Genomic DNA, 27,946 nt, shown 5'->3' with positions numbered 1-27,946 from the left:
ATTATGAAATCATTGAGTCATCAAATATTTCATTTTCTTTCAGAATTTCATCGCTATTTTTATTCCATTCAATTTTATCAATGAGATTCTTATACAGAAGCCAAATACTTACCAAATACGTACAAACAATTAAAATGATAAACAAAACAAATGTTTCAATAAAATATTCAGTTTTTATTCAAGCAAACTAAAAATTAACAAAATGGTTTAAACATTCCTTAGTTAGACAGATCTACTATATACACGCATATTGCTAGTTTAGGCAAATATTAGACTGCATTACAGTATTACACAGCAGAGGGTCAAGCGGTCTCTCTGATCAGCTAAGTTAACTTAAACGTAGACTAGACCATTAATTTAACTACGCACTAAATCGATTGGAAGAATCCGTGTAACGCTATAGGGAAGCACTTGGAATTGTGTTGGAATTGCAAGACCTAGAGCTACAGTAAAACTTATACCATTAGGAAGCACTTCTATCCAGTTTGCAAACTGCTCTCTATATATACAAAGAACCTTTCGTTGCTCAAATACCATATACCGTATACGGCGTGTACCATAAACTATCATAAACTATATCATAAATCACAGTGGCGAGATTTGTTTTTGACGCCTGCCCCATCGGTTCACAACCGATCCAGTGCAGACGTGCGCCTGCAACAGCCAAATGGGATCGATCTCCTGCGACCCGGATCGGGATCGAGATCGGGATCGGATCGTATCGGGGTCACCCAGCTCATCTGGGCGGGCAGAAGCTGAAGTAGGGGAAGAGCTGACAGTGCAGGGAATAGAATCGCTTGGGATCGGCCTTGAGATCGAATCCGTCCACCTTGATCACGTTCCACTGGTTCTTCATGTGGGCATAGCTGAAGGACACCTGATCCTGGAACGTATCCTGGCGTATGAACTCCATGGGCTCCAGATGCGAATGGAAGTTGTCCACCACTGTTAGAGGTACTTTCAGTAGGTGTTCTGTAAAAAACAAACGAGTTAGTAAAGGTTCAAGGTTGTGGGGAGCATCCAAAACCCAAACTCACCTATTATAAAACCCATTGTGACATCATCCGGAAAACGTATCTTGTCGCCAATGCTTATAAACTTGCCGCCACCTGCTATGGGCAGCATTTTTAAAGTCAAGGCCCGACTAAGACAGAAGCCAGCACCGCCAGTGGCGAACCAGAAGGTTATCTTCTTGTTGGTTGTCGTGTTCTTCTGCGGATCCAAAAAATAAAAAGAAGAGAAGAGAAAAGGGACAAGATTAACGGAAGAACTGGCTTATGAATGGGTCCACAAGTGGATGGCTGGACCAAAGGATAAACCCAAGTAAATATCCCTTTTTTTACGATCTCATTTCTGGTTTTTGGCAGTGGCCCAGAGAAAATTGACTTGAAATTAAAAAAATAACCAAGCCAAGCCAAGCCAAGCCAGGCCAAAACCCGAAACGTGGCTTGATTAATTGACCATGTAAATGGACATGTGCGAGTTGGAAACTTAATACACGGGTCTGGCCAAAGCGTAAGCCGAGACTTGACAGGATCTTTCTGCCGCAAATGAAGCGTAAAGTTTGGGGCTTTTTAATTATGCACGCCGCTGCGATCAGGGTTGGATCGAGTTGTGCCAGTTTTTGAATGGGTTTGGCCCCAGCCAACTACCTGCTGTCGTTTGACTCCCATCCCTGGCCACTGCTGGCTAAGCCGATAAAACTATGGCCTGCACATTCATTACGGGATCAGCTGGCGATATTTCAAATGGCTTGCTCTGGAAAACGGGTTCAAATTCGGACTCAAACTGGGACTGGCTGCCTGTTGCCTTGCTATTGCTGTTGCTGTTGCTATTGCTATTGCTATTGCTATTGCTATTGCCTTTGCCGCGCCAGATCATATCGGTTATTAATGATAGCTTGCGCTGGCAGCTGGAAGCCAAATGGCGGCATAGACAAATGGCCATGGTGGCCACATAAATAACGGCCCCGCTCTGTTTGCGGGCCAGAAGATGGAGAAAGGCGATCGCAGGCAGGCTTGTAATTACGAACTATATAGGAGAATATGCTGAAATAACAGGCATTTGCACTTACGCTGTCCAAGTGGATCTCCAGCGGCGACGAGATGCTCGGCTTGCCCAGATACCAATCCACACTGGGACTATACTCGTCCAGCAGTTTGACCAATCGCGGCACATTGACATAGTTGTCATCGTCAAAGTGACAGAACCATCTGGAAAAAAAGAACAGAGCAACAGACGCTGATTAACACACCAGTTAGGGTTACAAATTATTTAAAAAAAAAAACATTTAAACTATTAACAGTTCACAATGCCCGTAAATGTGGAAATAACGCTGGAGGAGATGGCTAGGATTGCTTTGGGTGTACCCGAGCTGACCCACGTAAATGTGGCCGTACTCCACAGTCTGTTGAATGTCCTGCTCAAAAAACTCAACTGCCAGAATGATATGGTGAGCATTCGAGGCTTCGAGGGCAAGTGCATGGAGCGCATCCTAGAACAGTCCAAGATCTCACCCCTACCCTTTGATGTGGAGGCAATTGTGCCCATTTCCGAGCAGCTGGACAAAGTGCAGAGAATGGAGCAGCGCATCAAGAAGCTGGAGTGCCAAGTGGAGTGTCACTTCCAGCAGATTCGCATTTGCAACAAAACCAAGGACAAGAAGTTCAAGGTCCATCAGGCCGAACAGTATGCCTCGCCCTGCGAGGATCTCTGCACCGTTTGCGATGAGGACAACAAGATCGCCTGCAGCCTGCTGGGCAACATGGACTTCATGAAGAAGCTAATGCGGCACATAGCCACCCCGATTCTGGACCAGTTGGAGGAGGTCAGCAGGAAGCTGGAGAAGTTCTACCTCACACTGCAGGCATTCCTGAAGCAGACCGAAGCGCTCTTCAAGCGCCTGGAACTGGTCAAGCAGTGTGTGGTGGAGATTGAGAGCTTGCGCGCTCTGGTCCAGGAGTACAACCTCACGTTCATTGGCACCATGGAGGAGTTGCAGGACATGCTGGACAGCAAGCTGGACAAGGTGCACATGCCGGCGCTGAAGAAGTACATTCGGGATCACTTCGACGACATTGATCGGCGATTGAGATTGATTGAGGAGAGGGACGCCTGTCCCAGAGCAGCTGGTTTCATCAATTCGGGCATTTGCTGCCTCTCCTGCAACAGTACCAATGTCGGCGTCGATGTGGGCCCCCAGATCGTGGGCGTTTTGCCCGATGCCAGGTTGAGGACTATGCCCCTGTTGCCGGGACAACCTCAGAATTGCCACAAGACCGTCGTCTGTCGATCCGTGGAAAAGGAACCCACCCTAATGGTGCGGGTCAACAATCTCGATCTGAAGGTCCTAAAACAGCGACTAAATCGTCCCGCTTCGGGCAAAGTCTGCAAGCTGCCCGAAGCCAACGACGTCATCTATGGCGTTCGCAGCTCTTGCATATCCGGCTAGTCGGCAATACTAAACCCGCTAGCCCTGCTAGCCCCGCTAGTCCCCATCCAAATCGATTCGTTTAGGCAATAAAGCATATATGAGGACCCCCCTCCCAAGGCTGTTTCCGTTAAGCCGCATAAAAAGTGCACTAATTTAGACTGCAATTACCCTGGGGGGGGGGGGGGGGGGGGGATTGGAGGTAGATAAAGATCGCAAGTCGACGACTGCAGCTGCAGATTTTATAGTGACAAACGATCAGCCATATCCGGTAGCCCACGGTGGACTAATGATGGCATTAAGCGGCAGCTGAAAGGTCCACGCTGGCCATCATTATCTTGGGGGGAGCTTCGGGTGCAGTGTTCCCTGTTTGTCGAGGGGATCCTCCCTTTTAGGGTGATATTGGTAACGCGGGAAATCGCTTGGAATCCCATGGGGAGGCTCGATAAAGAGAAATTTGCAATTCATACTCTAAGGTGTTTTGGCTTACTAGGTTTATTACGCTTTCTGCTTATCTTGATCAGCAGCTTGTTTAAAGAAACACTATTTTTTAAGCTGTTAAGATTTAGCTTTGAGATTTTACATGTTTAAAAAAGTTATTTGTAGACTAGATCTGAGCTTTAGAAATATGTAATTTGAAATACTTAATTTTAAATAAATAATAAATTAATAAATTGCAATATATTTTCTACACTCAAAAAGTAAATTGTGTAACTGTACACAAATTGAATTTCAAATTGCTGATCTCAAAAGAAATACTAAATGATATTCAATTTGCAGAATATATTCTACACCTAAAAAGTATATCTTAAGCTTCGACTTGGCTGGCAAAATTCTTGGGAACTCGACATTTTAAAGAACAGATCTTAAAAATTAAAAAACTTAAATAATTTAATTTCGCTTTATATTCTATACAACCAAAAAGTGTATCCCCAACTTCGACCTGGCAATCACATTTCTTGGGGATTCGCGACTTTCGTTGAGCTCGTAAGTATTCAATAAAATCGAATCGAATCTTGGAGGATTGGCTTGTCTTGTCTTTGCTTGTCGTTGCGTCTGTTGGGTAATTTAATATAATTTTTATTGCATAAGCCGCGACCAGACAGAGGTGAGAGGGCGAAGGGGAGCTGGATATATTGTGTGTGTGGTACTCGGAGTAGTAGATGCTACTCCTAAGCCTGGCATTCATAAATTGCCTGACTGTATGATGCTGCTGCTGTTGTCTACGAGTTTTGCTGCTGTTGTGGCAGCCACATGCGATACCTGTGCGAAAAGGCCGCGACTCCCCGGTTCCTCCCTCTAAATCCCTCCTATTTCTTTCCCTTCCTTTACAGTTTAGTCGCTTCGTGAGGCATAAAAATGCGCGTTTAATTTGCTTAATTATGCACAGAGCATACATTACGCAGTCCCCCTTCCCGATTTCATCGTAGGCAGCTGCTTTCCCTGTTTTCCAAATTGAAATCTATACGCTAGTTTATGTTCGTTGTTGTTTAATTAACGCTATCCCCCCTCTTTGATTTCATTGGCATTTATGAAAATGTTTTCATTCGGCGGTTCTTTCGATTCGGGTTATCGATTCGGGGATCGCTGATGGTGGCTTTTCTCTGTTTCCCCGCTTCGAAAATTATTTGTTTGTTTTGGGTTTGGGTTTGTCTTTGTCGGTTCTCTATTTCTTTGTTTATCTTTGCATCGGATTGCACTTCAATGCACAGAGAAAAATTTAAAAACTTTTTTATAATGTGTACTTTTTATATTTCCGTGTATTTCATATTATATAATAAATCATAGAGAAACTTTAAATATTTATTATACGTATTAATTTTAAAAAAAAACCATTGAAATGAACACAAAACAAATACCGCAAGTATTAATTTTTTTGAACTGCTATTACAAACAAAAATAATATGAATAATTGTTTTAAGTTTGCAAAAGCTTTAAGCATATTTTAATTGTTTATTTTAACTTGGTAATGAAATTTTAAATAATGTATTTTATAAAAATTATCTTTTAAATACAAATAACAAGTTTTTAGCCAAGTTAATTTGGTACTTCATATATATACAGAAATTACCCAAAATTCTCCCAGTGCATATGAGTGTGTGGCCGTTGGCCGAGAAAAATTGAAATGCGAAACGAGTGCAAACTTTAGTTTATTTCCATCGCCGTTTTTTCCAATTATTCGCGCTGCTGCAGCAGCAGCTGCTGCTGCTGTTGCCATATAGCCATAGCTTTGGCCGATGTGTTGTTGCTGCTGATGTGGGCAGATTTCGATCAGTTTGCCAGCTGGGCTCTTTCTTCCAGCTCCGTCCCGTCCCGCCCCGTCCCGACCTCCGTCCCGACCCACACTTAACCCCCTTTCACCCACTAAAGTATTAAAACGCTGGCGGGGCGTTGGCGGCTGCGTCGTCATTCCACATTGCAGGCGAAATGAGTTTATGTCTGGAGCCACAATAAAAAATGATTGACGGGGCACTTCAAGTCGGCCGAAGGAGATATATCTGGAGTTGCAGGCGGCCCAAGACGGGGCTTAATAGATTTCGCATTAAGAGCGGCAGGCAACTTAGTAACGTACGAACAGGCCGCGCTAAAAGTATTTTGACAGCCGGCCAGAGATAAGCGATCGCCAAAAACCTCGACAGACGACGATGACGAACTGATTTCATTTGGATTTGGATTCGGATTCGCTTTTTGTTTTTGGTTTATGTTATTCGACTCCTCTCCTTTCGAAATGTGGCAGGAACGGGCTCTCCTGCAATTAGCAATAAGTCAGCTGTCATCTGACCGAACAGCAGAAAGTATCTTTCGGGTCTCGAGTTTCGCGGATTGATACAAATCAATGTGTCATGTTGTCCGTGGGGGCAGACAACAAGATATTTACATTAAGCAGCAGTCCGACCACTTAAGTCAACCAAAATGTTTGCCTCATTAACAGAGGCAGCCACAAAACGACTGGTGACTGCATCGAGAGCTGAAAGGGAAATTAATCTTCCCACTTCGAATGCAGTTTTCGATGCTTTCCATTGAGAGTGCACGGAGAAAAAACTGATTTTTAATGTGGTCTTTAAAGATTTGAAATGAGGATATTGTCCTGACATTTTTGAAAACGAGTTTGTCTTTATTCCTTTGACTCATAAAACCGGCTATTTTTTGTTTGTATAACTTAAGATTTAATAGGCATTTAAAAGGATACGTTTAACACTCAAAGTTTATATAACAATTAAGTTAATGGACTTGAAATGTATACTGTATACTGATAATAAAAACATAATCACAAACTCAAAAACATAAAGAACAAATGTAAGTAAAAGTATAAAATATAAAATTATTATAAACCTTTTCAAAAATATAAATATAAATATAATTTTAATGAATATTTTGATGAATATTTTTTCTTTGTGCATCCAAATGAGTCAGATATTTTCGAAGCTGTGCGCCTGCGCATCTACAAAAGCATTTCTCTTGGGCGGCTGCACAAACAATTGAAACGCATTTGTCAACTGGCATCGTCCGAGCCTGACAAAGCAAATCATTAATTCTGAGACAGTGTATCCGTATCTTGTGGATGCGCGCACTTGAGTCCGCAAATTGAAGGCAATTGCCGGCGATTATGCGAATGGTTGTGGGTATGGGTGTGCGTTTAGGTGTGGGTGTGGGTGTGGGTGTGGGTGTGGGGTGTGTGTCGGCAAGAGGCGCTAATTGAAATGTAGAGCAAAGCAAAGCCACTTCCCGGATGTGGAGTAGCAATTGCATTTCCTAGTCCAACTCCATATGCATATATATTACTGTTGCTGTTGCAGTTGCACAGTTGCACAGTTGCAATTGCGGTGAAATTGCTTGTTTCCGCTGCCACAATTCCGACAAAGATTTGAGCATTTTTTCCATACGGCGACAATGTCAACAAATGCACGTTGTTCTCCCTTTCACCATTGCAATCAATTGAATAATTGGGATTGTTGTGGTGCTGCCACAAGTGGCAAATAAATGAAATTGATGCGTTTCTAAGCGGGGTGGGGTGTGGGGTGAGTGTCGCCATGGCTCTTTATTTCCCCCGAAAAGGAAAACTGGCAACTTCACACGCATCTCTTTACTCTCTCTATAAATAGCTGCCCCTGGCCGCAAAAACCGTGGAAAAGAGGGAACATTTTCTCACACATTGCGGCCGCATAAGCATCTGGCTTTTCACATATGCCACCATGGGCAACCATGGGCAACCCCCTCCAGCCAAGAAAGTGCATTAGCGACATCAGACCACGATTAAAACTGTCGCAGCCATAGATGGATATGTACGTTTGTGTATCGACTACGAGCGACTCTATTATTTTATGGCTCAGTGTGGGATTAAGGGGGCCCGCCTGCCATGGGAAATTTCCCTGATGAACTGTATCGAAAACCGAACGGCGAATCGAATTCCCACGCACCCACAGACTTTAAAGTAACAAGCAGCATTAACAGCATCATCAAACAGGCTTGATTGATGCCAATGCCGATGCCTCAACAACCATCCTTCGGCAGCATTTCTTTTGCCCCATTTACATTTTATGCTGTGAATATTACGCATATTACGTGGTGTAATTACACCCTGAGTTCGGGACCCTCCACTCTTGTTATGTCAAAATGTTGATTACGAAACGTGCTCGGTCGAGAGAGTAGCCATGTATCTGTATGCGTCAGATGGGAGATCCGAGAGGTTCGAGATACGAGATGCGAGGCAACCTCGGATTGCAATCAGATAAGTGGCCGTTTATACAATTGCCTGACAAGTTTTGCGCCACAGCCACATACATTAGGTGTGGCCAGCAAGGCACACACCCAAATCAAAACCAACAGACATGAGATAAATTAGAACTTGAAACAAATAAATCGAAAGAGATTAGGTCAGGCAGCTTTGAGAAAGGAATTTAGAGTCGAGAAAACACACAAAACTAATTAATAAATACCCGAAGCCCTCGACCGAAAGGCAAATGTCGCGCACAGTGGGGCACATGGAACCTTTGGCGCCTCCGTGGCCTGGAATTTCGATATGTGTTCATAATTGATGATTGCTGTCGGTTGGGTTTTGCTTCAGCTCAGAGTGGGAGTTCCGATGGAGTCTTGAGTGACGGGCCAGGTCATCGCCTGGCTGTCTTTTACTCTATGACTTGCAGTTGCTATTGTTGCTGCTGTAGTTTTAATTAAATTGCACTAATTGTTTGGTATTATAATAGATACCCAACACCGACAGGCAAAAACAGCAGCAGCAACGGCGGCAATAGCGGCAACAGCAACTGCAATTAGCCATTCAAGGCGAGCGAAAGGCGTTCCCCGGCCACCGCACAGTGGAGCGAATAATTCAAGCTTTATGGCAAATAAATTCACATTACAGCAGCTCACACAAAACGCAATTAAAAGAACTGGCTGGATTTGCATTTAATGGTGCTACTTTTGCCTGCGACGCCCCACGGTTGCCCAAAACCAATTGCGAGCAACATGTTGCTGCCGTGCGTACGAGTCGTTCGGCGGCAGCAGCAGCAACAGCAGCAGCAGCAACAGCAGCAGCAACATTCGGTTGTAAAAAGCATGGGGGTGAGGCAGAAAAGCAGCGTGGCATAATTGCCAGTTCGAATGCACGTTAATTAACCTCTTTTTCATGTTGTGCTCGGGTTTTTCTTTGGCCAGGGATTTCGATGTTGTGCTGGCTGACTCTCGCTGCTGGGTCTTAAACGTTGCCAATCAGCCAGAAGGATGCCCAAGCCAGTTTCCTGTGCCACCTGATACCATTTCGTATCTCTTTTTAGTCTCATTTTTTGCCATCCACATGGACCCACCAGCAACAGCAGCAGCAACAGCAGCAGCAGCATCAACAGCAACATAAACAGCAGCAACAACTGCCTCATCTCGCTCATAACTGCACATTTTCATTGCCGGCCATTTATTTTGTTTCAACAATTTGTTGTAGTGGCTGTTGCCGTGGCTATTGATTGCATGCTCCGCGCTCGTATAATGACAGTTTCAAGTTCTAAGCCAAAACGGCAAGTCAACTTAAGATGAAAGCCAGCCCATTCAGCTCATCCAGCCATCCAGCCATCGCAGCACCAAGCTCGTCATCCTCATCATCCGAAGTCCAAGCATGTCCAAGTTGTTCTAGATTTCTTCATGTTGCTGATGTTGTTGCTGCTGCTGTTGCTCCTCGGTGTAATTACAAATAAGCAAAGGCAAAAAAAAATAAAAATAAAAATGAAGAAAATATAAAGAGAAGTGGAATTTCTAGGCTGCTCCTTTGGGCGCTAGTTGAAGTGTCTTTTCTGGTTCGCTCCTTTTTCTTCTCGGGCTGCGGTCGCTGGACAAGTTTTGAGTGGATGTTGCTGCTGCTGCTGCTGCTGTTGCTGTTGCTGCTGCTGTTGCTGTTGCTGCGTCTTAATTGCGCAAATTAGAACGCATGGCAGCTGCAGCACAACCGGAGAACTGGGTGTTTGTATTGCCCATGGATAGAATGATGGGCTTCTCCTGCGGTCGCTTATTAAAAGCATTAAAGTCTATTATTACAGCAGTAACTGCGCCGGCAGCAGCAAACCACAAAGAGTCATTGCTCTCTCTTAAGTTGTTAAACAGAAATGCATCGAAGGAGCAAAAGGTCCGCAAATATGACAACGTTTTAGGGATTCCAGTCGGGAAGATGATGCTGCTGCTGATGCTGCAGCAGCAACGTGCAACCTGACCTCTTAACTCCCCAGATAATGCCATAATTTTGCGTGAAATTGAAGCTGAGCACACGTATGGATATCCAATTAGGGGGAAATTACAAAGTAAAGACATATATAATGAACAAAATCAATATCGTATAAGCATATAAATATTCACCTATATAAAGCGAACATTTTGTGTATTGGATGGGAGGGCAAGGAATATGGTTTTATAATGCAAAGGAATATGAGCTTATAATTCAGAGAATTATGAATTTATAGTCCAAATAATTCAGATTATGGAATTGGATTTATAATCGGGTATACCAGGTATTGTCGATATGAAAACGATGTTATTATCGAAACGTTTTAATTAAATTATAAGTTTTTATGCCAAATCTAAATATTCTTTCTATGGAAACCCAGAAAAAATATAAAATGCTCTATTTCGCTGCCATTAAGTTCAATATCTAATCCGCAATAACTTATTTTGAATATGTGTAAGACTCACTTTTTGCCGCTCTCCAGGAAGACATCCAATTCGGCGGACATTTTGCAGCAGAGCGCTTTGCGAAAATGGCCCTGCGAACATTTGGTGTTGATGAGATGGCCCTCTGAAAAGAAGAAGGAAGAGAAGGTTGAGTGGCGGGGAAAAGGCTGATAAAGATTGGTAATTAAGCGGGCCAACAAGAAACAGAAGGAGCTGCCGGCCGTGGGCCCACTTCTATGTTAATTAACTAAAAGGCCAGGCTTTGCAGCCCGCCGAACAGTAGCTTGTTAGTCGAGAATGCCGCTCATATCCAGCGGATACATTTTGTATCGTTTGACAGCCGCCGCCGCAGATAAAGATGCCAGTGAGCAGAGCGAGCGGACAAAAAGGTGAAAAAGTGAAAAAAAAAAAACAAAAAAAAGAAAACATAAAAAGCGAAAAGCAGAGCAACGCACAAAAACTTTTGCGCCTTAATTGGATGAAAATTGTTGAAATATTTAAACACAAGACAACGGGGACTGGCGAACTTATCCTTTGTCCAGCCAGCTCTGCACATAACTCAAAATCCCCGAGCGTGTTTAGCCGAATCCTTTTGGCCTAATCAAAATGCCAAAGGAGTCTGTGTGTGTGAGTGTGTGAAACTTGAGATCGACTCGGGTTTTGGGTTCTGTGTTTTCTGCTCTTTGCTCTACAGTTTGCGTTCTTAGCTTTCAGTTTTCTGTCTGCTGGAGTATGCAAAAATGAAATACAATTTTTTTTTTTTAACGAAATTGAAATTTGAACTTTTTTTTTAATTAAACCTCAAGAAAATCGAAGCGCAGCCCAAGCTGCAATTCAATTAAAATGCGGGTGAGTGATGAAGCTTCCTCACTCGCTCGCTCGCTCGCTTTGACCCTCTATGGGATATGGAATTTATAAACTTTAATCGGTTTTCGGATGGCCCCAGACAGTGGCCAATATTAGGCGGTGCTGGGGGCGTGGTCCTGGACTGATGTGAAACTAAATTGAGAACGGGGCAGGCGAAGGCATCGAAATGAAAGGCAAGGGATCGGGTTTTGGTTTGGGATCCGAATCGGGATCGAAAGGTAAGAGGTCGGGGCTTTTGGTCAGGTAAAGAGGCTGTTGTTCTTTTGTGATAAATTCGTTTTTCTTCCTCGCTCGAAAATATAATTTTTGGCCGAAAATCATCATCAAGGGAAAGGGGTTTAAATAACTAATGGCTTCCTCTACTCACTTGTCTTCTCCTGGTAGTAGTGATCATCCGTGTCCGTAAAGAACCAGGTCTGCAAATAAAACAGAGAGAGAGAATCAAAGTTAGGCGCTATACATTTTTGCATAATAATGTGGTTCATGTAAATTACAAAAGATCGCAGCATGGGAAACTTTTAACTCTTCAGTCGCTGGCATAATTATTCAAACACAAAAAACGCGTTTGGTCAGCAACTTACAAGAAAGCGTCCAGCAATCAGATAAGCAATTTCCCACACACCCTGTCTTCAGAAGCGGTCCAAGAAATAACTCAAGCAAAAAGCGCCCCAGAAGAAAAAAAACGTCTTTTATGCATCGCTGACTGCGGTAGGGTTCTGAATTCTCAGGAGGTGTACTTCCCGCTCATTAGTGGCTTTCACCAAGCAACAACCACCGGCAAGCCATTAACCCTCCAACCCAACCGCCAACATAATCTATTTCGCGACATTCCCCGGGGGCCCTCGATTTTTTGGCCTTAATAAATTTGTTACTCGAACAACTCAATTGGCTGGCTGCTGGTACCCTTAATAACTTTTTGCCTTTGCCGTTGCCTTTGCCGTTGCCGTTGCCTTTGTGTCAAATCAGGCGAAAATCGTTTTAAAGCTTTGACAACTACACGAACAGCTATGGCTGTTGTTGTTAGCCATGTTGCTGTTGGCCATGTTGTGCTGTCGTTGTTGGGAAGTAAGAGGTACGGCAACAACTTGGGCAAACAATACGCCCGCTCCGCAAGCATTTTGAGCAACGACTTGTAACAGTTAGAAAGTCAACGTTTGCCAGTTCGCCGGCAGTTGGAGTTCTTTATCCAGACCAGCAATACGAATACACCAGCAACACACCAGCAGCACATCAGCAACTCAAGCACACCAGCAGCAACACCAACTAAAGTCGTCTGTTGAATTTTCATGGATTTTTACGAGATTTTCCTTCTTTCTTTATTTTGGTCTGCCTTTCCAGTTCACTTTTTTTCTCCACTTTTTCTTCAAGAGTCGTCGGGATGTGGCCGCTTCATCCCCGCTTTGGGGCGAAAAATGTTAACACCATGTTGCCGGCTTGTTGTTGCTGGTTGGTGTTGCCGCCGCTGATGCTGCTGCAGTTGCAGTCCGCACTTGACTAGCTTTTAATTTATGTGACTGTTCCAACTGTTGACAAACAGCATTACAACGTGTTTCGCAAATTTATGGCGAAACTTGGCCGCTCTGATGGAAGTGTCCCATAAATAGAGTTCTTTAGAGCGCCAAGTTAATTGAAAGCAGCGATTGGAAATGCGAGACTGACGCAATCAGGGAGGTGAGTAAGAGTAAATCTTGGTTAAACTGCTAGAAAGCTGGAACATCAACGATAGTATTGACATTGTAATGTTCTAAAATCGAGGGCTCATAGTACTCATTATTTGCACTAGCTATTTAGTACAAGAACCGTTTATGAAATATGAAACTCAATTTTTACAATGTATTTATCGATGTCTAATAAAAAGAATACAAAAAACAAAATTAAAAAATTCAATAGAAATAGTTTAAGGTTCGTTTTACGACAAGTTTACCGCCGAGAAAAATTTCCTAGGCTTTAAAAATGTCAACACAACTTTGTGTTTTTTACTTAATTGGTATATGATTGGTTGTTTATTAAATATACTTCTTTACAGAGCACCGTATAGAAATCGAATTGAAGCCAGACGAAGGATCTAAAGTTCATAAATTTGGCCAACACTTGGTGGCAAAAATCTGTTGAGTCTCGCTGGATTTTCATGGCGTGGCATGCACTCAATTGGAACGAAGCGATTGCCACAACAATTCGTTATGTTTTCGGCGCCCAAGAGGGAAAAAGCCAACAGTTAAAAAGGCGGCCCAGGAAAAGCACAAGCCAAACGGCAAACACCAGCTGGCCAACTCCAACTACAGCTCCACTTGGCCAATATACAACGAAAACCGGCAACAAGCACTGCATTTTCAATGGCGTCTGCGTCTCTAACTGCAGCTGCGGGCCAAAGGCAACTGTGGCCAACCATTTGGACAAACCATTGAAGCATTTTTGGCCGTTGGCTGTTGGCGTTGTTTTCCTCTTACCAATGTGCTTTGTTTTTTCTCGGTCGCGCTAAAATTTAATGCCCACCCTTGCAAAAAACCCCTGCTTTTGCCACTGCCCCTCCCCAAATCCCAATCCTCACCTGGAAAAGCACGTGGGGTGCGGTCAGCTAGCCGCGCATTTTGTCTGCGGTTGCAGCTGGCCTTACATCTAGACCAGGTCCCACAAGCTAAACAACTCCGCAAAAAAACACCACAACTCCGAAATAAAAACGAAGCCAAACGGCGGCTTTGTCTGCATTTTTCTGCATTGGCCCGGCCCAAAACGAAAAGTGGCCAAAATTATAATCTATGAGCAGGAGGCGTGGACAAGGGATATGATGCTTTCCCAAAATTGTCCAGTGCAGCCTCGAAGACCAAGTGAAAGTTGGCAAAATGAATAGTCTCAGTCAGGATGTGACTAATTTCGTCAAGACTTCCAATAAAGTTAGCCGCTAGTGAGCAGTAAAATAGGTTTATTGATCGACTTTAGGAAGTTATCCGTTACTGAACTAATAAAGAGTCAATATTTTTTGAATGATGCAATTTCAAGCGGTATTAATTTTAGCCATTCGCTTGCTGTGGTTATAAAAAGTTACAAAACGAGATTGTTTCAGTTATAACTTTGCAACAGGTTTAAAAAATTTATGAGTATTTAAAACAAACGGACTTGAGTAAATACTCTAGCATTAGATCATTTATATGACTATAAATTATGATTTTAAATTAAGGCATTAAGTAATATTAGTTCTGTAGGCGGTTTTACTACTCAATCATGAACTTAAATAAAACTTTATAAGCACCAAAACTAAGTTATCTTTTAGTAAAAAAAAAAATTCGTTTTTTTCCAAAAAGTCATATGTTCTTCCTAGGCCAAAGTGCTTCCCATAACTATAGGTTTCTCAGCACCAACGCACACGCAACGTTCAATTCAGGAAGCAACCACAATTTCTGGGCGTTTCACATTTTGCGTAATCTTCTTCAGCAACAAAACCACAAAGGCCGAGATTTTAATTATGGGTTTTTGGGATTTCTCCGTGAGATCTCTGCCCCTCCCCCGAAACACCTGTACACCCCGGACCACGAGATCTGTCTTCACCTGAAGAATAAGCCCCACGGCAACTGAGGCACAAAAGTGTTAAATGCTCACAACAGAAACCAAGCAAATGAATCAATTACGTGATTTGTTGTGAGTCAAATCAACTCTCTGAAATCGAATAGAGAGGTATTCATTCAGAGAGGTATTCGACTCAGCATTCAATTAATGCGATGGCAAAGTGATTAAGAGCCAATCAACCGGGACATTCTGAAATCGAATTCTTTGCGGATAAACAGAACAGGCCATCCTCCTCCTATATGTGTGTACATATTCAGATATGTTCACAACGCAAATATGAACTGACAACGAGAGCCATTAAAAAGGAAGTTGCATGCGGGTGTTGCTGGATAAAAATTGCGATGAGGTGTGGGGGGAGGGGTTTTGCGGTTGTATGACTGACGAAATTGTGTCGCCGACAGCGGACGAAAAAGCAGCAACAATTGAAATTCCAATTTATTGCGAATTGAATTCAATTGAAGAGCATTGAGAGCAGAACTCAAACAGAGCAAAGGCCCTCGCAAAAGTTCAGGCACGGGCTGTTACTATATGATAAAGTCCCGAGTGGCCATGAATGCGCTTTATACAGTGCGGTTCATTGGGGCATAGATTTATGAACTTGAGTGAAAAAACGTAAGTGAAAAGGGAAAACCAGCTGGGAGAACACTCGTAGACAGAAAGAAAAACCAACAGGTAGAACTCTAAGTAAACCAATACTTAAATGAGTTAAGTTTAGAAAATATTGTTTATAATTTTTAAGATTTATGGTTTTAATACAATTTTTTCTTATTTTCGATAATCGTCCTTCAAAAGAGCTTTTTGTAATTTTCAAAATGAATCAATAATTCATTAATTTCTTTCCTAATCAATTTGTAATCAACATATCTAGTAATTGCTCCTCTAGTACTTAGTTAAACAGCATCGCACTTTCAATCCGCACTGTATCGAAAAACTACTATACAAACATCAGTTGGTTTTGTATTCTATCTTGTGCGTTGGCGGCACACTTTCGGTACCGACTATTGTCATTAATTGGCCTTTAATTGGCATTGCATGCTCATACACATGAATCCGGGGGAAAAAGGCAAATCAAAGCGGGAAAGCTCAAAAACTTGAACAACGAGATCGTACCAAGTGCGGATGGCAGGCCGGGCGGACGACGAGGTCCGTTTCCTTATTTATGAGCAGCTGACGCAACCAGACGCGATATGGTACTAGAACATATACACTGCACACAGTACATAACAGAGGGGCACCGGCTGTGTGCCGTTTAGTGATTCATCACTGGCTTTTTGGACGGGTCTGGCTGTCAACGTCCAAGAGGCCAGTGATTCAGCCGTGCTCAAAGTCACAGCAGCGACATTAAAGCGTAGATTGTAGAGTAGAGAAATGCCAGCAAAGGAGCCGAGTTAATGAGATTTAAGCCGCAACTGTGGGACATGGCGCGTTATGAATTTAATAGCCCCAACTGGGGACCGGCGGCACCAAAAATACAAAAAAAAATTAAAGCAAAATCAGCACCGAGTGGTCTAACTGAGTTTTACGACATTGTTTTTCCAGGGAGCTGGGGACCATGTACATGTGGGCCTAATAAAATGCGACGAGCTTTAAAGAAATCCAGTTTTTCCCCAGAACCAACGAGAATAAAAGACATACTGGTTAACTGGTTTTAGTTTCCATGCGAATCAATCAAACAATAAGTCAGGCAACCGAAACTCTGAGGCTCTGAAGCTTCATTAAAAGTAAATAGCAAATCAAGACAAGCAAATCAAGACAACCACCCACAGGAACACTCCGTGGACAAGCTGTCAGTCCGTGTTCGCCGATCTATCCGCCGTTGCAGAGATACAGAAATCCAGTGCTGACATTTGACATGCGTCCGCTGGCCCAACAAATGAGGCTCAGGCCGCGGAGTGCATGCAAATCGGGCTGCTTCGGAAAAACTGGTAGCCAAAGTCAGTGCAGGTCGAGACAAAAGTCAGTGGCAGGCCGGCGGTTCGCCGGAAAATATCCAAGTGGAAATAAAAACGAAAATGCAAAACGAATTCCCCCCATGTCTAAGCCGCATCGGGCATTCAATCAAAGTCGAACTGCAGCAACGGCTCTCCAGTTTTGGCCAAAACTGTTTACAGTAATTTATGCTCATTTGTAAGCATGAAAAATTTGAATCATTCATCAAACGTCCGACAAACAAGTGGGGAGTGGGGGGGTAGGTCGTTGTCAAGTACCAGATCTCTTGATCTGTAATGGCAAACAGAGTTGCCGGGTTTCGAGTGGTACATTGACCTCCAAAAACTTGGCGAAAAGACTTTTGAGGTTTTAGCAACTTCAGTGAGTACTTCTGTATTGTATGATTCTGCTATGATTACAAAGGACTTGTAAAGTATAAAAACTTTCTAATAGTTCAGTATTTAATTCGTAAATTAAGTATAAAGACGGTTCGATTCTTATGTTAGAGTAAACATCTTAGTTGCCCTATTAAATTTAAGTACTTTCAATGTCAGCAAAATGTTTAAAATAACATTTTGATAACATTATGATATCCGAACATTCTAGCGAATAATTACTTAAATTTTATTAAATTAAGCTTGTGAAAATTGAATGAAATTCAACAACTAATGTCAGACTAAGCTCATTTTGATTAAAAGTTACTCCCCACGGCTTTTAAATTTGTTCAATTTCCCAATTACAGCCATTTCTGATCACCCAACAAAAGCAGAAGAATACCCACGTCTTGTGATCCCCATTTCGAGTCTTCCTGAAAACAAGCTCAGCATCGATTCGACATCGGGTTCGTCGAGTCAGGCTTTGCCCTTTTATGGGCGCTGTCTTGACAACAACCAAACAAAACATTAATCAACAGCAACAACAACTCGTCGATGACAACAACAACAACAACAACAAACACAACAGCAAAAGCAACAGCAGCAAGCAATTACAACAAATTGTTTTCAAACGCTGCTGCGCAGCCAATCAAATCGAACGCAGCTTTGAGTTGTTGCCTGTCGCTGCTCCACATTGCTGTTAACCACACGGCAAATGACGTGCAACAACATGAGCCACAGAGTTTCCATCAAAATAATTGGCCAAATCGGAAAGAAAATAGAGGAAAAGATGAGGAGCAGAGGCGGCAGCCGCCAATTGTTACCAGCGATATGTTGCCCGTTGCCGCTGTGAAATGTTGCAAGTACACAAGAGCAACTTTTGTTGCCTGTTGACCAAACGGAGCTTGTTGCCGGTGAATGTTGTTCGAACGTTTAGTGTGGCAACTGAGCTGGGCACATCGATGCCGATAACGATAACCAATTTCAGGAGAAAAAAATACATTTTTCACCCCCCACACCTACCCATTAAAATCTTTTTTTTTTTTTATTTTTTAAGCCCCTGCCAGTCCTTAGGGGTTTGCAAATATGAGAGAAAAAAACCCCTTTTATTGCCGTTGCTGCTGCTGCAGTTGCTCTTGCTGATGGCAAATGCCTCGAAACGTGCTCGTCAAGCATTTTTACAATTTTCCAAAAAGGTACAATACACACACTGGCATGTTCCTTTGGGGGTTATTTATTTGTGTTTTCGGTTCATGTTTTTGTATTCGTTATTGTTGTTGCTGTTGTTGTTGTTGTTGCTGTTGTTGCTGTTGTTGTAGTTGCTGTTGTGACTCGGTGATGTTGCTGCTGTGACTTGGCTGCAATGCCTGTCAGCAACGATGAGTGCAGTTTTGTGTAAACAATAACAAAACACATTTGTGACGCGTGATTTTGCATAAGTTGGCACCCCGTTTCAGACGATATTGCTGCCACAACGGCAACAGCAACAGCCACAACAGCAACTTGAACAATGACAACAATAAATATCCTTTCACCACATGAAAACCCATTGAGCGGCCGGAATTCGATTATATTTTTTGGTTTAGCAGTTTAGCACTCAATGAAATCATAAACAAAAGCGATCGTTTAGTTTATTTTGTTATTTTTTTCGACCACAAAAACAAATGCTATTAGCCATATTCTTAGCCGCTAAGCCCCAAATGAATGAAGACATTTTTATGGCCAATTAAGCGACCGCCAAAAAAAAATCATAAATCGCCAGACATAAAATTAACCAACGAAATCGAATCAATTCCCGCCAGCTTAAAAACTCATTATGCAAATTGGCCAAACCCAAGCCAGGGTTGCCAAATCTTCGATCTCGGTTGGCAACCTTTGGAGCTCACCCCACTTAGCCAATTGTCGCCCACCCACCAGCGACCTGGCAGGAAATTAGCTCCAACTAATCGCAGATCGATCGTTAGACGATCGTTGGACGGCAGACTCACCTGATCGCGGGCCAATTGGAACCAGGTTTTGATGATCAACGCCAGCCGGGTGTCGTGATAGTTCTTCGTCGTCTTCACGCTGATGAAAATGTCATCCAGCTCGGTGACCGGCGGCTGGGGCGTCGCAGTCACCGCTCTCTGGGACAAATCGTGGAGCAGCTCCCCGTTTCGGCTCCTCCGCGCCAGCTCCGTCAGCAAGGTGGCCGTGGGTCGCTCACTGACCTCGATGTCACTGAAGTTGAAGCTGCGGATGTCCTTGCGGATTATGACGGTGGTGGGTGAGGCGGCCGGTGCCCCCGCCCCCGGTTGGGTGGGCGTCGAGGACTGCACGTAGTCCTGGAGCAGCTGGTCGCGATGTGTGGTCACGGATTCGCTGGACAGGCCATCCACCTGGCTGTGCGGCACCTGCAGAGAGAGAAATTCCGTCAGTTTTCGAACCAAAAATCTTTATGCAGACTCTTATGATTTTGAAACAGTAAACCAAACCTTTTTCATAAAAAGGATTTATTACAACATTTTATTATAACCTAAATACATAGTCAAATTACTTCAATGAAAGTAAGAATGGGCTAGTTTTTCTAACCTTTCGCAATGCAAGTAAGAACTATTTCCAAATCAAAGTAGTAAATTTGTTTCCTTATTTTTACAATTGCATTTTATTTATTATTGCAAATACAAAAAAATTATAAATTTTATTAATTTTGATTATTTGAACCAAAGTAATACCTACATCTTAGAAAGTCAAAAAAATCAATTCTAAAAAAAAATCAATCTTAATATAATGAAAATTTGAAGCTGCCAAGCAACATTTTCTTCATTTTTTAAAAATGATTAAAAAACAAATATAAGCGGAATGGAAAGTTAAAAATCTCAACCATTATTTGGTCATTGACTTTCCTTTTCTCGCAGTGTGTGCCAGAAAAATATAGCAAGTGGCGGGGGGTTAATGTAAATTTGCTGTGTAAATCGCACGTAGGGCAATAAAAAGATGAAGACGCCCCCGCTCTATAGGAGACACTCACTCACACTTGAACTCGAACTGGGACTTGGACAGGGACTGGTACTGGTACTGGTACCCCCACTCCTCGGACTCAACTTCGGGCATTTTCACCTGGCAAACAAAGGCGAACTTCAATGGCAAACAACAATGGCAAACAAATGAGCGGCAGCAGGCAGAATAAACAACAGCAACACCGCCATAAATGCTGAGTAAGAGCAAACAAACCGGGATCGGGATCGGGATCGGTATAGGGATTGGGATATGAATTGGGTTCGGGATGGAACGGGGAGACGAGAACCCACTGAGATTGCTTTGAGTCGGAGTGAACTGCTTGATTAATTTCCACTGATAACAGGTTCATTTGCTTTTGTTGTCGGCGATTCTTCAATTGCTCTTCTTCGAGATTTCCCCAGCGCTCGTTTTAATGGCCCTCCACGGAATCGGGGACAGGTTGGGCATTGGCATAGGCATAGGCATAGGCATGGGCAATGGGCCTGAAGTTTCGCTTTGATTGAGGCAGAGATAAAGGTCGAGGTAAGCTGCTCGAATAGGTAATACCTCGGGTGAAAGACAGCCCAGTTCTAGCACTCTTTTCCTATGCAAATCGGAAAGCAACTTCCGCTATAAATCTAGCTAAACCAGCTTCCCCCTTTTTATTTTTGTCCAAAGGAAGATTTCTCTTTGGCCCCGCTGGTTTATAATGCTTCACACGAAATTGTCTCGTTGATAGCGGCCACAAGTTGGGCTCATAGAATTTTATTGCCGCACGATCGAGGGCCAAACGGTGTTCAATATAATGGCAGCTCCCTAATGAGGAAATGGGAATGGCATTGGAGAGTGAGACGATGACAGTGGCAGGTGTAAACTGCCGTCGTCGCCGATGGAAACCTGAACCCGATACCCCAAGCAATTAAAATGTTGAAATATTAATTTGGCAGCGACTGAAATTGCGAATATGGGAAATCGTACGGAGATTTGCCCAAGAAAGATAGCGAAGAAGTCGTGACTTGACTTGTGAGGGATTCGGCTGCAAAACAGTGAAAGCCGCCGCTGAGTGGGTTATATAACGCGGAGAACGCCTCTTTCAATTAAGCGGGTTCCGTAAATTCAAGGTTCGGATTGGATTAGAATGTGAGCCAGTTTCCAATCCCCGACATGATGCAATTGCTGCGTACCCGTACTAGTATGCAAATCAAGTACACGGACTATACGGACTACAAACAGCAACACTTTGTGACACTTTTGTGGGATTTGCGAATTACTCGAACGTGATGAAACTGTACAAGCACAGATACAGATACAGGGTAGAGTTGCGGATTCAGATTCAGTTAGAGATACAGATACACGTGTGCCCATATATGCAGGCCGCCTGCGCACTCCGCCAGATACAAGATACAATACACAATATACGAACTACACAGAAAATAATTATACATTTTAGCAGGCAAAATAGTGTCACATGACCACAAAACTTTTCTGCGGTTTGTGCTTTTATCTAACCAACCAAAAGAAATTTGGTTTCCACAGAATTTAATTAAAATACACAGTTACCTGCAAAAGATTAATCGATTAGGATTAATATTGGATATTCATTGGAATTATTTTATTCTATGCTTTTTGTTTACTTATGCTATAGCAATATTGAATTATTGATTCAAAATCATTTAAAGGGTACTTTTTAACAATTCATATTAAGATCTGTCATTAAATTCAAATATTTCTCTCTGTGCACATCATACAAGTACCGGGCGAAGGGTGATCCAATAGATACAAAGCCGAAGCCAATCCCAAAACAAATTTAACACGGTCCGAACAATCTCTGCCCCCCACCACGCCCACTCGAATGACTAATGCTTCATTAGCCAAGTGATTAATATGTTTATAAACATTTCCATGTCAATTAATAATGAGCAAACCAAAAGAATCGGGCGGCGAGGTGCGAGTGAATGATATGAAAGGGCGCCAAATGGAATCTACCCCCGCGCGACCTGTGCGAAGATTAATTGAGTTAAACTCTGGTCCCATAACGGAAAACATAAATCAGCGAAATCGAAAATCAAAATCAAAGGCATTCCCCAAAAAATGCAATCAGAACCGAGCGCCTCCAGCTGAGCGAGCGGGAAAATCTTCATTAAATGCTGTTTAACAATATTATCCGTAAGATACGAATCTAAGATAAGATACACACAACAGCAGCCAGGCAGCCAAGCATCCAAGCAGCCAAGCGGCATCCAGGCTCAATTAAGCGACCACCAAAAGATACCCAGATACTCGGTTACCCAGCTGCAGATACTGCTTTTATCAGGCGCCTTCTGCAGCTTAATGTCGTCAACTTTTTCGGGCTGATTATGTGAGCGGACTCAAGGGAGGGATTGTGGGGCACGAAAGGTAGCTGCAACCAGCTGCATCAAGTTGGCCATGGGAAGAGCAGGCACCTGCTTTTGGCCTGGCCAAAAACAGGAATCACATCATCACGGTCTTTGTCTCTGGCTGCCTCGAATGCTTCTTCTGGCTGTTGCTTTCCTGAAGCTGATTTGCATGCTCCTCAGCTGAAGAGTTTGTTAATGTTATTATGAATTTACCTTGCACTCAGCAAAAAGAAATTAAGCAAAAAATGTATAAAAACATTTTGAAAATAAATACTAAAAAGTGTTTAATCAATTTCTTCAAAAAAACCTTTGCATCACATTATAGCCTAATATTTGCCTAATATTCTAGACAATTTTCATTGAAACTCATATATATTTTTAAGTCAAGAGAATCAAATTTAGTTGTAAGAAACTTTTTTTAAATGTCTTAATAATTGTAATAGTTATTTTAAATATTAAAAGTAAAGTCGAGTGAGTCAGTTGAACAAAAAAAATGTCTTTCTCAAATAAACAGACATTTGTAATGGAGTACATAATAGTATAAATCCTTTGCTCTATTTTCAGCTTGTCTAATAATGTTATAAAACATTTCTGTTCAGTGTAGCCACAACAAACTACTCGAATCAATCAGCGACTGATGGCCATTCGGCGCGCCACTTTAAACAAATTCATAAACAACCAAATCGTTTGACGATTATTATTCATTTCGCTTATGATTTATGCGTCAGCAACACGCGACATGGCGACCTGGCGACGTGAGTTGCAAACTGGACATGGGACATGGGATACTGGAGACTTTTGAAAGGTGGGGTTTTTAGACCCCGAACCCCCACCTAATCTGGAAATTATTGCTTTATCAGCCGAATGCCAAGCCCAGTTTAGTATGTGTCCAGTCAACTGTTCCACAGTTCGAAGAATCGAGCCAAGCCAAGTCAACAAACAGCAATTTTTGCGCAACATTTAGGAACGGAACAAAAAAGAACACTCATAAATAAAATACAAAAAAGAATTAAGCAAATTGTACATGGCATGCAGTTTTTTAACTGGGACAAGTCACAGACCTCCGATGGAAGAACTTCAATTGAAAAGACTAACAACACAAGCAGCGGTTGTCGACAGTTTTTAATCCGGCTCAGCATTTAGTAGTGCGATGTGTGTAGCACTAATTTCTGCAGAGTTTCCGGTTAGACCCCAGTACAGAAAAAATAAAAAAAGCAAACTGGAAGATCTACAACAGCAACATCAACAACATTGTCCGAATTAAAACAACATAAAGTTTTTAATTACACTAGAAGCAGCATGCGAAAACATTACTGAGGAGGGCCACAAACTCACAGAAGCCCCGAAGTTGAGCAATTGAGTTGCAAATTGAGGAACCGGAAAGTGGTGAATAGGGGGAGTAAATGGATATTTTTGAGGATGCAGGAGCTGATTCAATTATGAGCTCTAAACTCTGTTGCCAGGGGCGAAAAGTTAAAGTTTTCAAAGCTTGGATTACTGATCGAAGAAAGGGGAAAGAACCACCATTCAAAGCAAAGATGTGTCAGAAAATGCCCAAAATGAAAAATGATAGCAAAAATTATACTATTTCCGATTAAAAAAACTATTGGTGATAGTCTTAATAAAATGAGAAACCAGTTTAAGATTTATTTACTGATTAAGAATAGTTTTTGTGAACAATTCAATAAATGTATAAAAATGTCTTATAATATTTTGAGTTTTTTTTTTAAGGTATTTTTACCTTTAGATGGAAATTTTACTTTAATTTTAATTAGCAGGTGTCAAAAGAATGCAAACACTCAAAATTGTTTACTATTTTTGGATGCAATGCGAGGCGATGTAAGCCAGTTCCCACGGACCTCAACTATTTGTTATCTGTGATGCGACTGACAAGACTTTCCACTGGACGAATCCGTTTAGCTCAGTCTTCTTGGACTCCCCCTCTCAACCCCGCGTTCGTAATATTAGCACACAATATTTTATTACACAAAAATTTATGCAAAACCCGAAGTAAAAAAGGAGAACAATAATAAATGGGGAGAGAAGACAGGGCTCAGAACCCTGAAAGGCCCTGGAATCGGGCATCTGAAAGCTTTGGCGACGCTCTGCCGTCGGCAAAAAAAATGCAAAAAAAGGTAGGCAGTTGTTTCAGCAATCGAAACTTTGTATACTCTTGCGGTGTTTTTATTCCATTGTAGCTATGGGATAGTGGAATATCGGATAATCTTTATAGGATCCATTGGGCTATTATGTACTTATCCGGGAAAATTGATTAAGTGAGGTGTTATATAGAGCTAAAAAACTTGTTTTGATATTTCCAAGGTTAGCTAAATCTTGATCTCAAAATAATTTAACAACTTAAACCAGTTGACTTTTTCAACTTAAAATCTGACAAGGGTTCCAAATTAAAAATACTTTACTATAGTATATTGAAATGGCTCGACTTTTATATAGCATTAAAAGATTGTCAAAGATTTGACAAATATTGGTCGAACCAACTTAAAAAAAAAATCTTTCGATCTCCTTGACTTATAGCATTGAACAGTCCCTAAATTGACGAGGAATTTACTCTTTAAAGAGTACATATCCTTTTAAGACCCTTTTGCAAACATCGGAGCTTAATTATGATACCCCCAATAAGGGTATAAAATTGCAAAAACCAAAGAGCCGAAACTGTTTTATATGCAAGGCAAGGGCGTAAAAGGTTTTTTAACGGCCAAAGCCGGACGTTGGACGCATGCGCAGCTGCAAAAGTCGCCGGCGTTGATTTATGAAAGTGCACGAATCGTCGACGTCGTCAGGATCGGGCATTGAGAATTGGGAATCGGGATCGGGGATAATGCAAATTGTCTGGCCTCTGCAACTTATGCAGATCAGCGGTATGACAGTTTCGCGGGGCCAAAACACCCACGCACTGAACATATCGTTCGCCCACTCCCGATCAGAACTCACTTGGATGCCCGGATATCCGTAGGCGCTCTGGTAGAGCAGTAGGGTCATATAGACGACGGCGACGGCTAACATCATGGCTTGCAGGATTCGCTTGAAACGTTGCGGCAGCGAGAGCACAGTCAGGCTCATCATACGATTACGGGCCACTACGCGCACATCGAAGCCACTTTTGATCCGATCACTAGGTTTTGTACTCGTTTATTCTCAACTTTTAATTTGTAGCAGGGGGTCTTGAATTTACGAACTTTTGGTTTTTCGAGTTTGGTTCATTCGATTTCTTTCAACACGCGCGCACTCACGTCTTGCTGGTTGCAAGATTGGAAAACAACTCATTGGGAAGCGCGTTTCGAGTTGGCTTGGCGGCTCGGCCTCTGCTCTCCTTTCCAGCGAAAATCGTAAACAAAACAAAAACCAGAAAGACCAGTCAGCGGGAGAGCGAGGAGAGAGCTCAAAAGAGAGAGCAAGAGACAAGTCCCCTAGTAGTAGACCTGCTCCAATTGGAAGCGTGGGCCGCTGCAACTGCGAATTTCCAATGGGAGCAGACGCTCTCTTTGATCGCTACTCGCTCCCTCTCGCGCTTTCGGCTCTCTCTCTCTCTTTAACTTGTGCCACAGTAGCTGCCGAAGGCGATTTTCTTGCTCGTGTCAGCCGATCGCTCTTCGTGGGTGTCGCCCCCGCTCCGCCCACTTCTGATCGGTATCGGAATTGGAATACAATACCACAGCCGTTGAAGGTCCCTTTTTCCAGTTGGCTTACGTATCCTTTAAGTAAACATAGCTCAACCAGCTTGGCAGCGCTCCAAATGTGGAGACGATTTCTTGGCAATGTCATATATCCATACCCCTCCTGTCGCGATACCACTCCCCTCCGCCCCTTTGGCGACGACAATTCCATTAAAAGTTGTACGTTGTCACTTTGCGTTAACTTATCTGTGGAGCATGTTGTGCGATCGCATTTTTATTGTCGCCATTGTCTCTCGCTCTCTCCGTCTCTCTTTCTCCTGCTTTTTTCCCTGCCCACACAAGGAAGCCAACGTACACACTTAAATATTACACTCGAAAAATATCGTTCGAATAATATATACATTTGGGGTTTTAATAAATAGTAAAGCAGAGCAAACGTGTGTGCCAATCCAATGTGAGACTGAGAAAAAACGTTTTAAAGCACTAACATTTCCGTCTACATTTAAGATAAAACTTTATAACAACATTTAAATATTGTATAAACCTGTTAAATTAATATCAGCAATTGACTAAGAAAATCGCAATCACAAGAAGTTAGAGCTCTAGGTTCATAGAAAAGAAAATAAATAACAAGAATGGCTTTATTTGCTGCAATCTATCTGAAAAAGTTCCCTTAAACGGACAACATTTCCTTTAATGTATCACAACAATGTAATAAACTCCCAATATAAATAAATTTATATGGAAAGCTGCCTCTTTAATATTAATTCATATTTTATTTACGCTCAGTGTATCAAATGCATCCACATCTCACGTGCGTCGGCTGCGTTGTGCGACGTTTCTTTGTCGCTTGGTTTTTGTGTAGCACTTGGCCTGCTCCCCACTTGACAATGCTTTGCATGCCGGGCAACCATCCACATCCAGTATCTCCTCCTTCTCCTCTTAGCCCGACCCAACCCATCCCGATCCATCCCATCCCATCCCATCCCATCCAGATCCCATCCTGCTCCTCACCAGCTTGTCATATTCCATGTTTGTGGCGGCGACAAAAGCTCTTGCGGCTGCCTCTGCCTGCGTCAACCGCGCTGCCCGCACAATCAGCAACTCGGCATCTTGTTCGCTGTCCCTTTGTGCGCCTTTCGCCCGAATTGCATTAACCAGAGTCGGCGGTACACTGCGAGAAATTCCACATTTTTCAGATAATTAACAGCACCTATTAAACTTAATTAATAATTGCAGACTTATAAAAAATTAGGTCCGAAAAGTACAACTCCAGCTAGAATTTACGCCAGCATAATTTTAAAACGGCTATTAAAATTAATTTTTCTGGAATTATACTTACTCAGATTGAAAATAATTGTAAAAGTGTAATAAAGTTAGAATTTTCTAATTGTTTATGGCGGTGTATTTATTATAAATTGGAAGTTTTTTCCAGTGTAGCGGCGTCGCAGGCCAGGCCAACCTTGTTCTGCCACAGAAAAAGACATCGCTCGGCTCGAATCAACCCGCTCGCTCCCCTCACACCACACGCCCCACCGCCCCACCGCCCACTCCCATTGCTCATTTTTAATGTGCAATTCCGTATGTACAGCTCGTAGCCATGGCCACCATTCCGCTCCTAGTGTGTGTGTTTGCATAGCAGCG

General features: G+C 42.6%; 2 protein-coding genes across 2 annotated transcripts; one reads left to right on the top strand and one right to left on the bottom strand.

Moving 5' to 3' along the window:
- Positions 1-153: 153 nt before the first annotated feature.
- On the bottom strand, positions 154-25,964 carry LOC128258288 (fringe glycosyltransferase). The gene is made up of 7 exons (XM_052989840.1): positions 25,620-25,964; positions 19,299-19,703; positions 11,814-11,862; positions 10,601-10,703; positions 2,075-2,213; positions 1,038-1,212; positions 154-972 (listed from the first exon to the last, which is right to left on the bottom strand). Exons 1-7 carry the CDS (start codon positions 25,749-25,751, stop codon positions 737-739), a joined length of 1,239 nt encoding a protein of 412 aa, XP_052845800.1. The 5' UTR covers positions 25,752-25,964; the 3' UTR covers positions 154-736.
- On the top strand, positions 2,222-3,599 carry LOC128258289 (uncharacterized). Its single transcript, XM_052989841.1, has one exon. It carries the CDS (start codon positions 2,312-2,314, stop codon positions 3,449-3,451), a length of 1,140 nt encoding a protein of 379 aa, XP_052845801.1. The 5' UTR covers positions 2,222-2,311; the 3' UTR covers positions 3,452-3,599.
- Positions 25,965-27,946: the final 1,982 nt, after the last annotated feature.

Source organism: Drosophila gunungcola (genome assembly GCF_025200985.1).
Source record: "Drosophila gunungcola strain Sukarami chromosome 3L unlocalized genomic scaffold, Dgunungcola_SK_2 000003F, whole genome shotgun sequence".
Lineage (NCBI taxonomy): Eukaryota > Metazoa > Arthropoda > Insecta > Diptera > Drosophilidae > Drosophila > Drosophila gunungcola.
Note: the sequence above shows the minus strand (reverse complement) of the source record. Positions and strands in the feature narration are given on the sequence as shown.

Excerpts from the sequence above, each read along its gene's own strand:
- LOC128258289 (XM_052989841.1), top strand. The coding sequence starts at position 2,312 with ATGCCCGTAAATGTGGAAATAACGCTGGAGGAGATGGCTAGGATTGCT.
- LOC128258288 (XM_052989840.1), bottom strand. The coding sequence starts at position 25,751 with ATGATGAGCCTGACTGTGCTCTCGCTGCCGCAACGTTTCAAGCGAATC. Across the intron at positions 2,214-10,600 it reads TTCCTGGAGAGCGGCAAAAA|ATGGTTCTGTCACTTTGACG; the intron begins GTGAGTCTTACA and ends CTTTTTTTCCAG. Across the intron at positions 1,213-2,074 it reads TGGAGATCCACTTGGACAGC|AAGAACACGACAACCAACAA; the intron begins GTAAGTGCAAAT and ends TTGGATCCGCAG.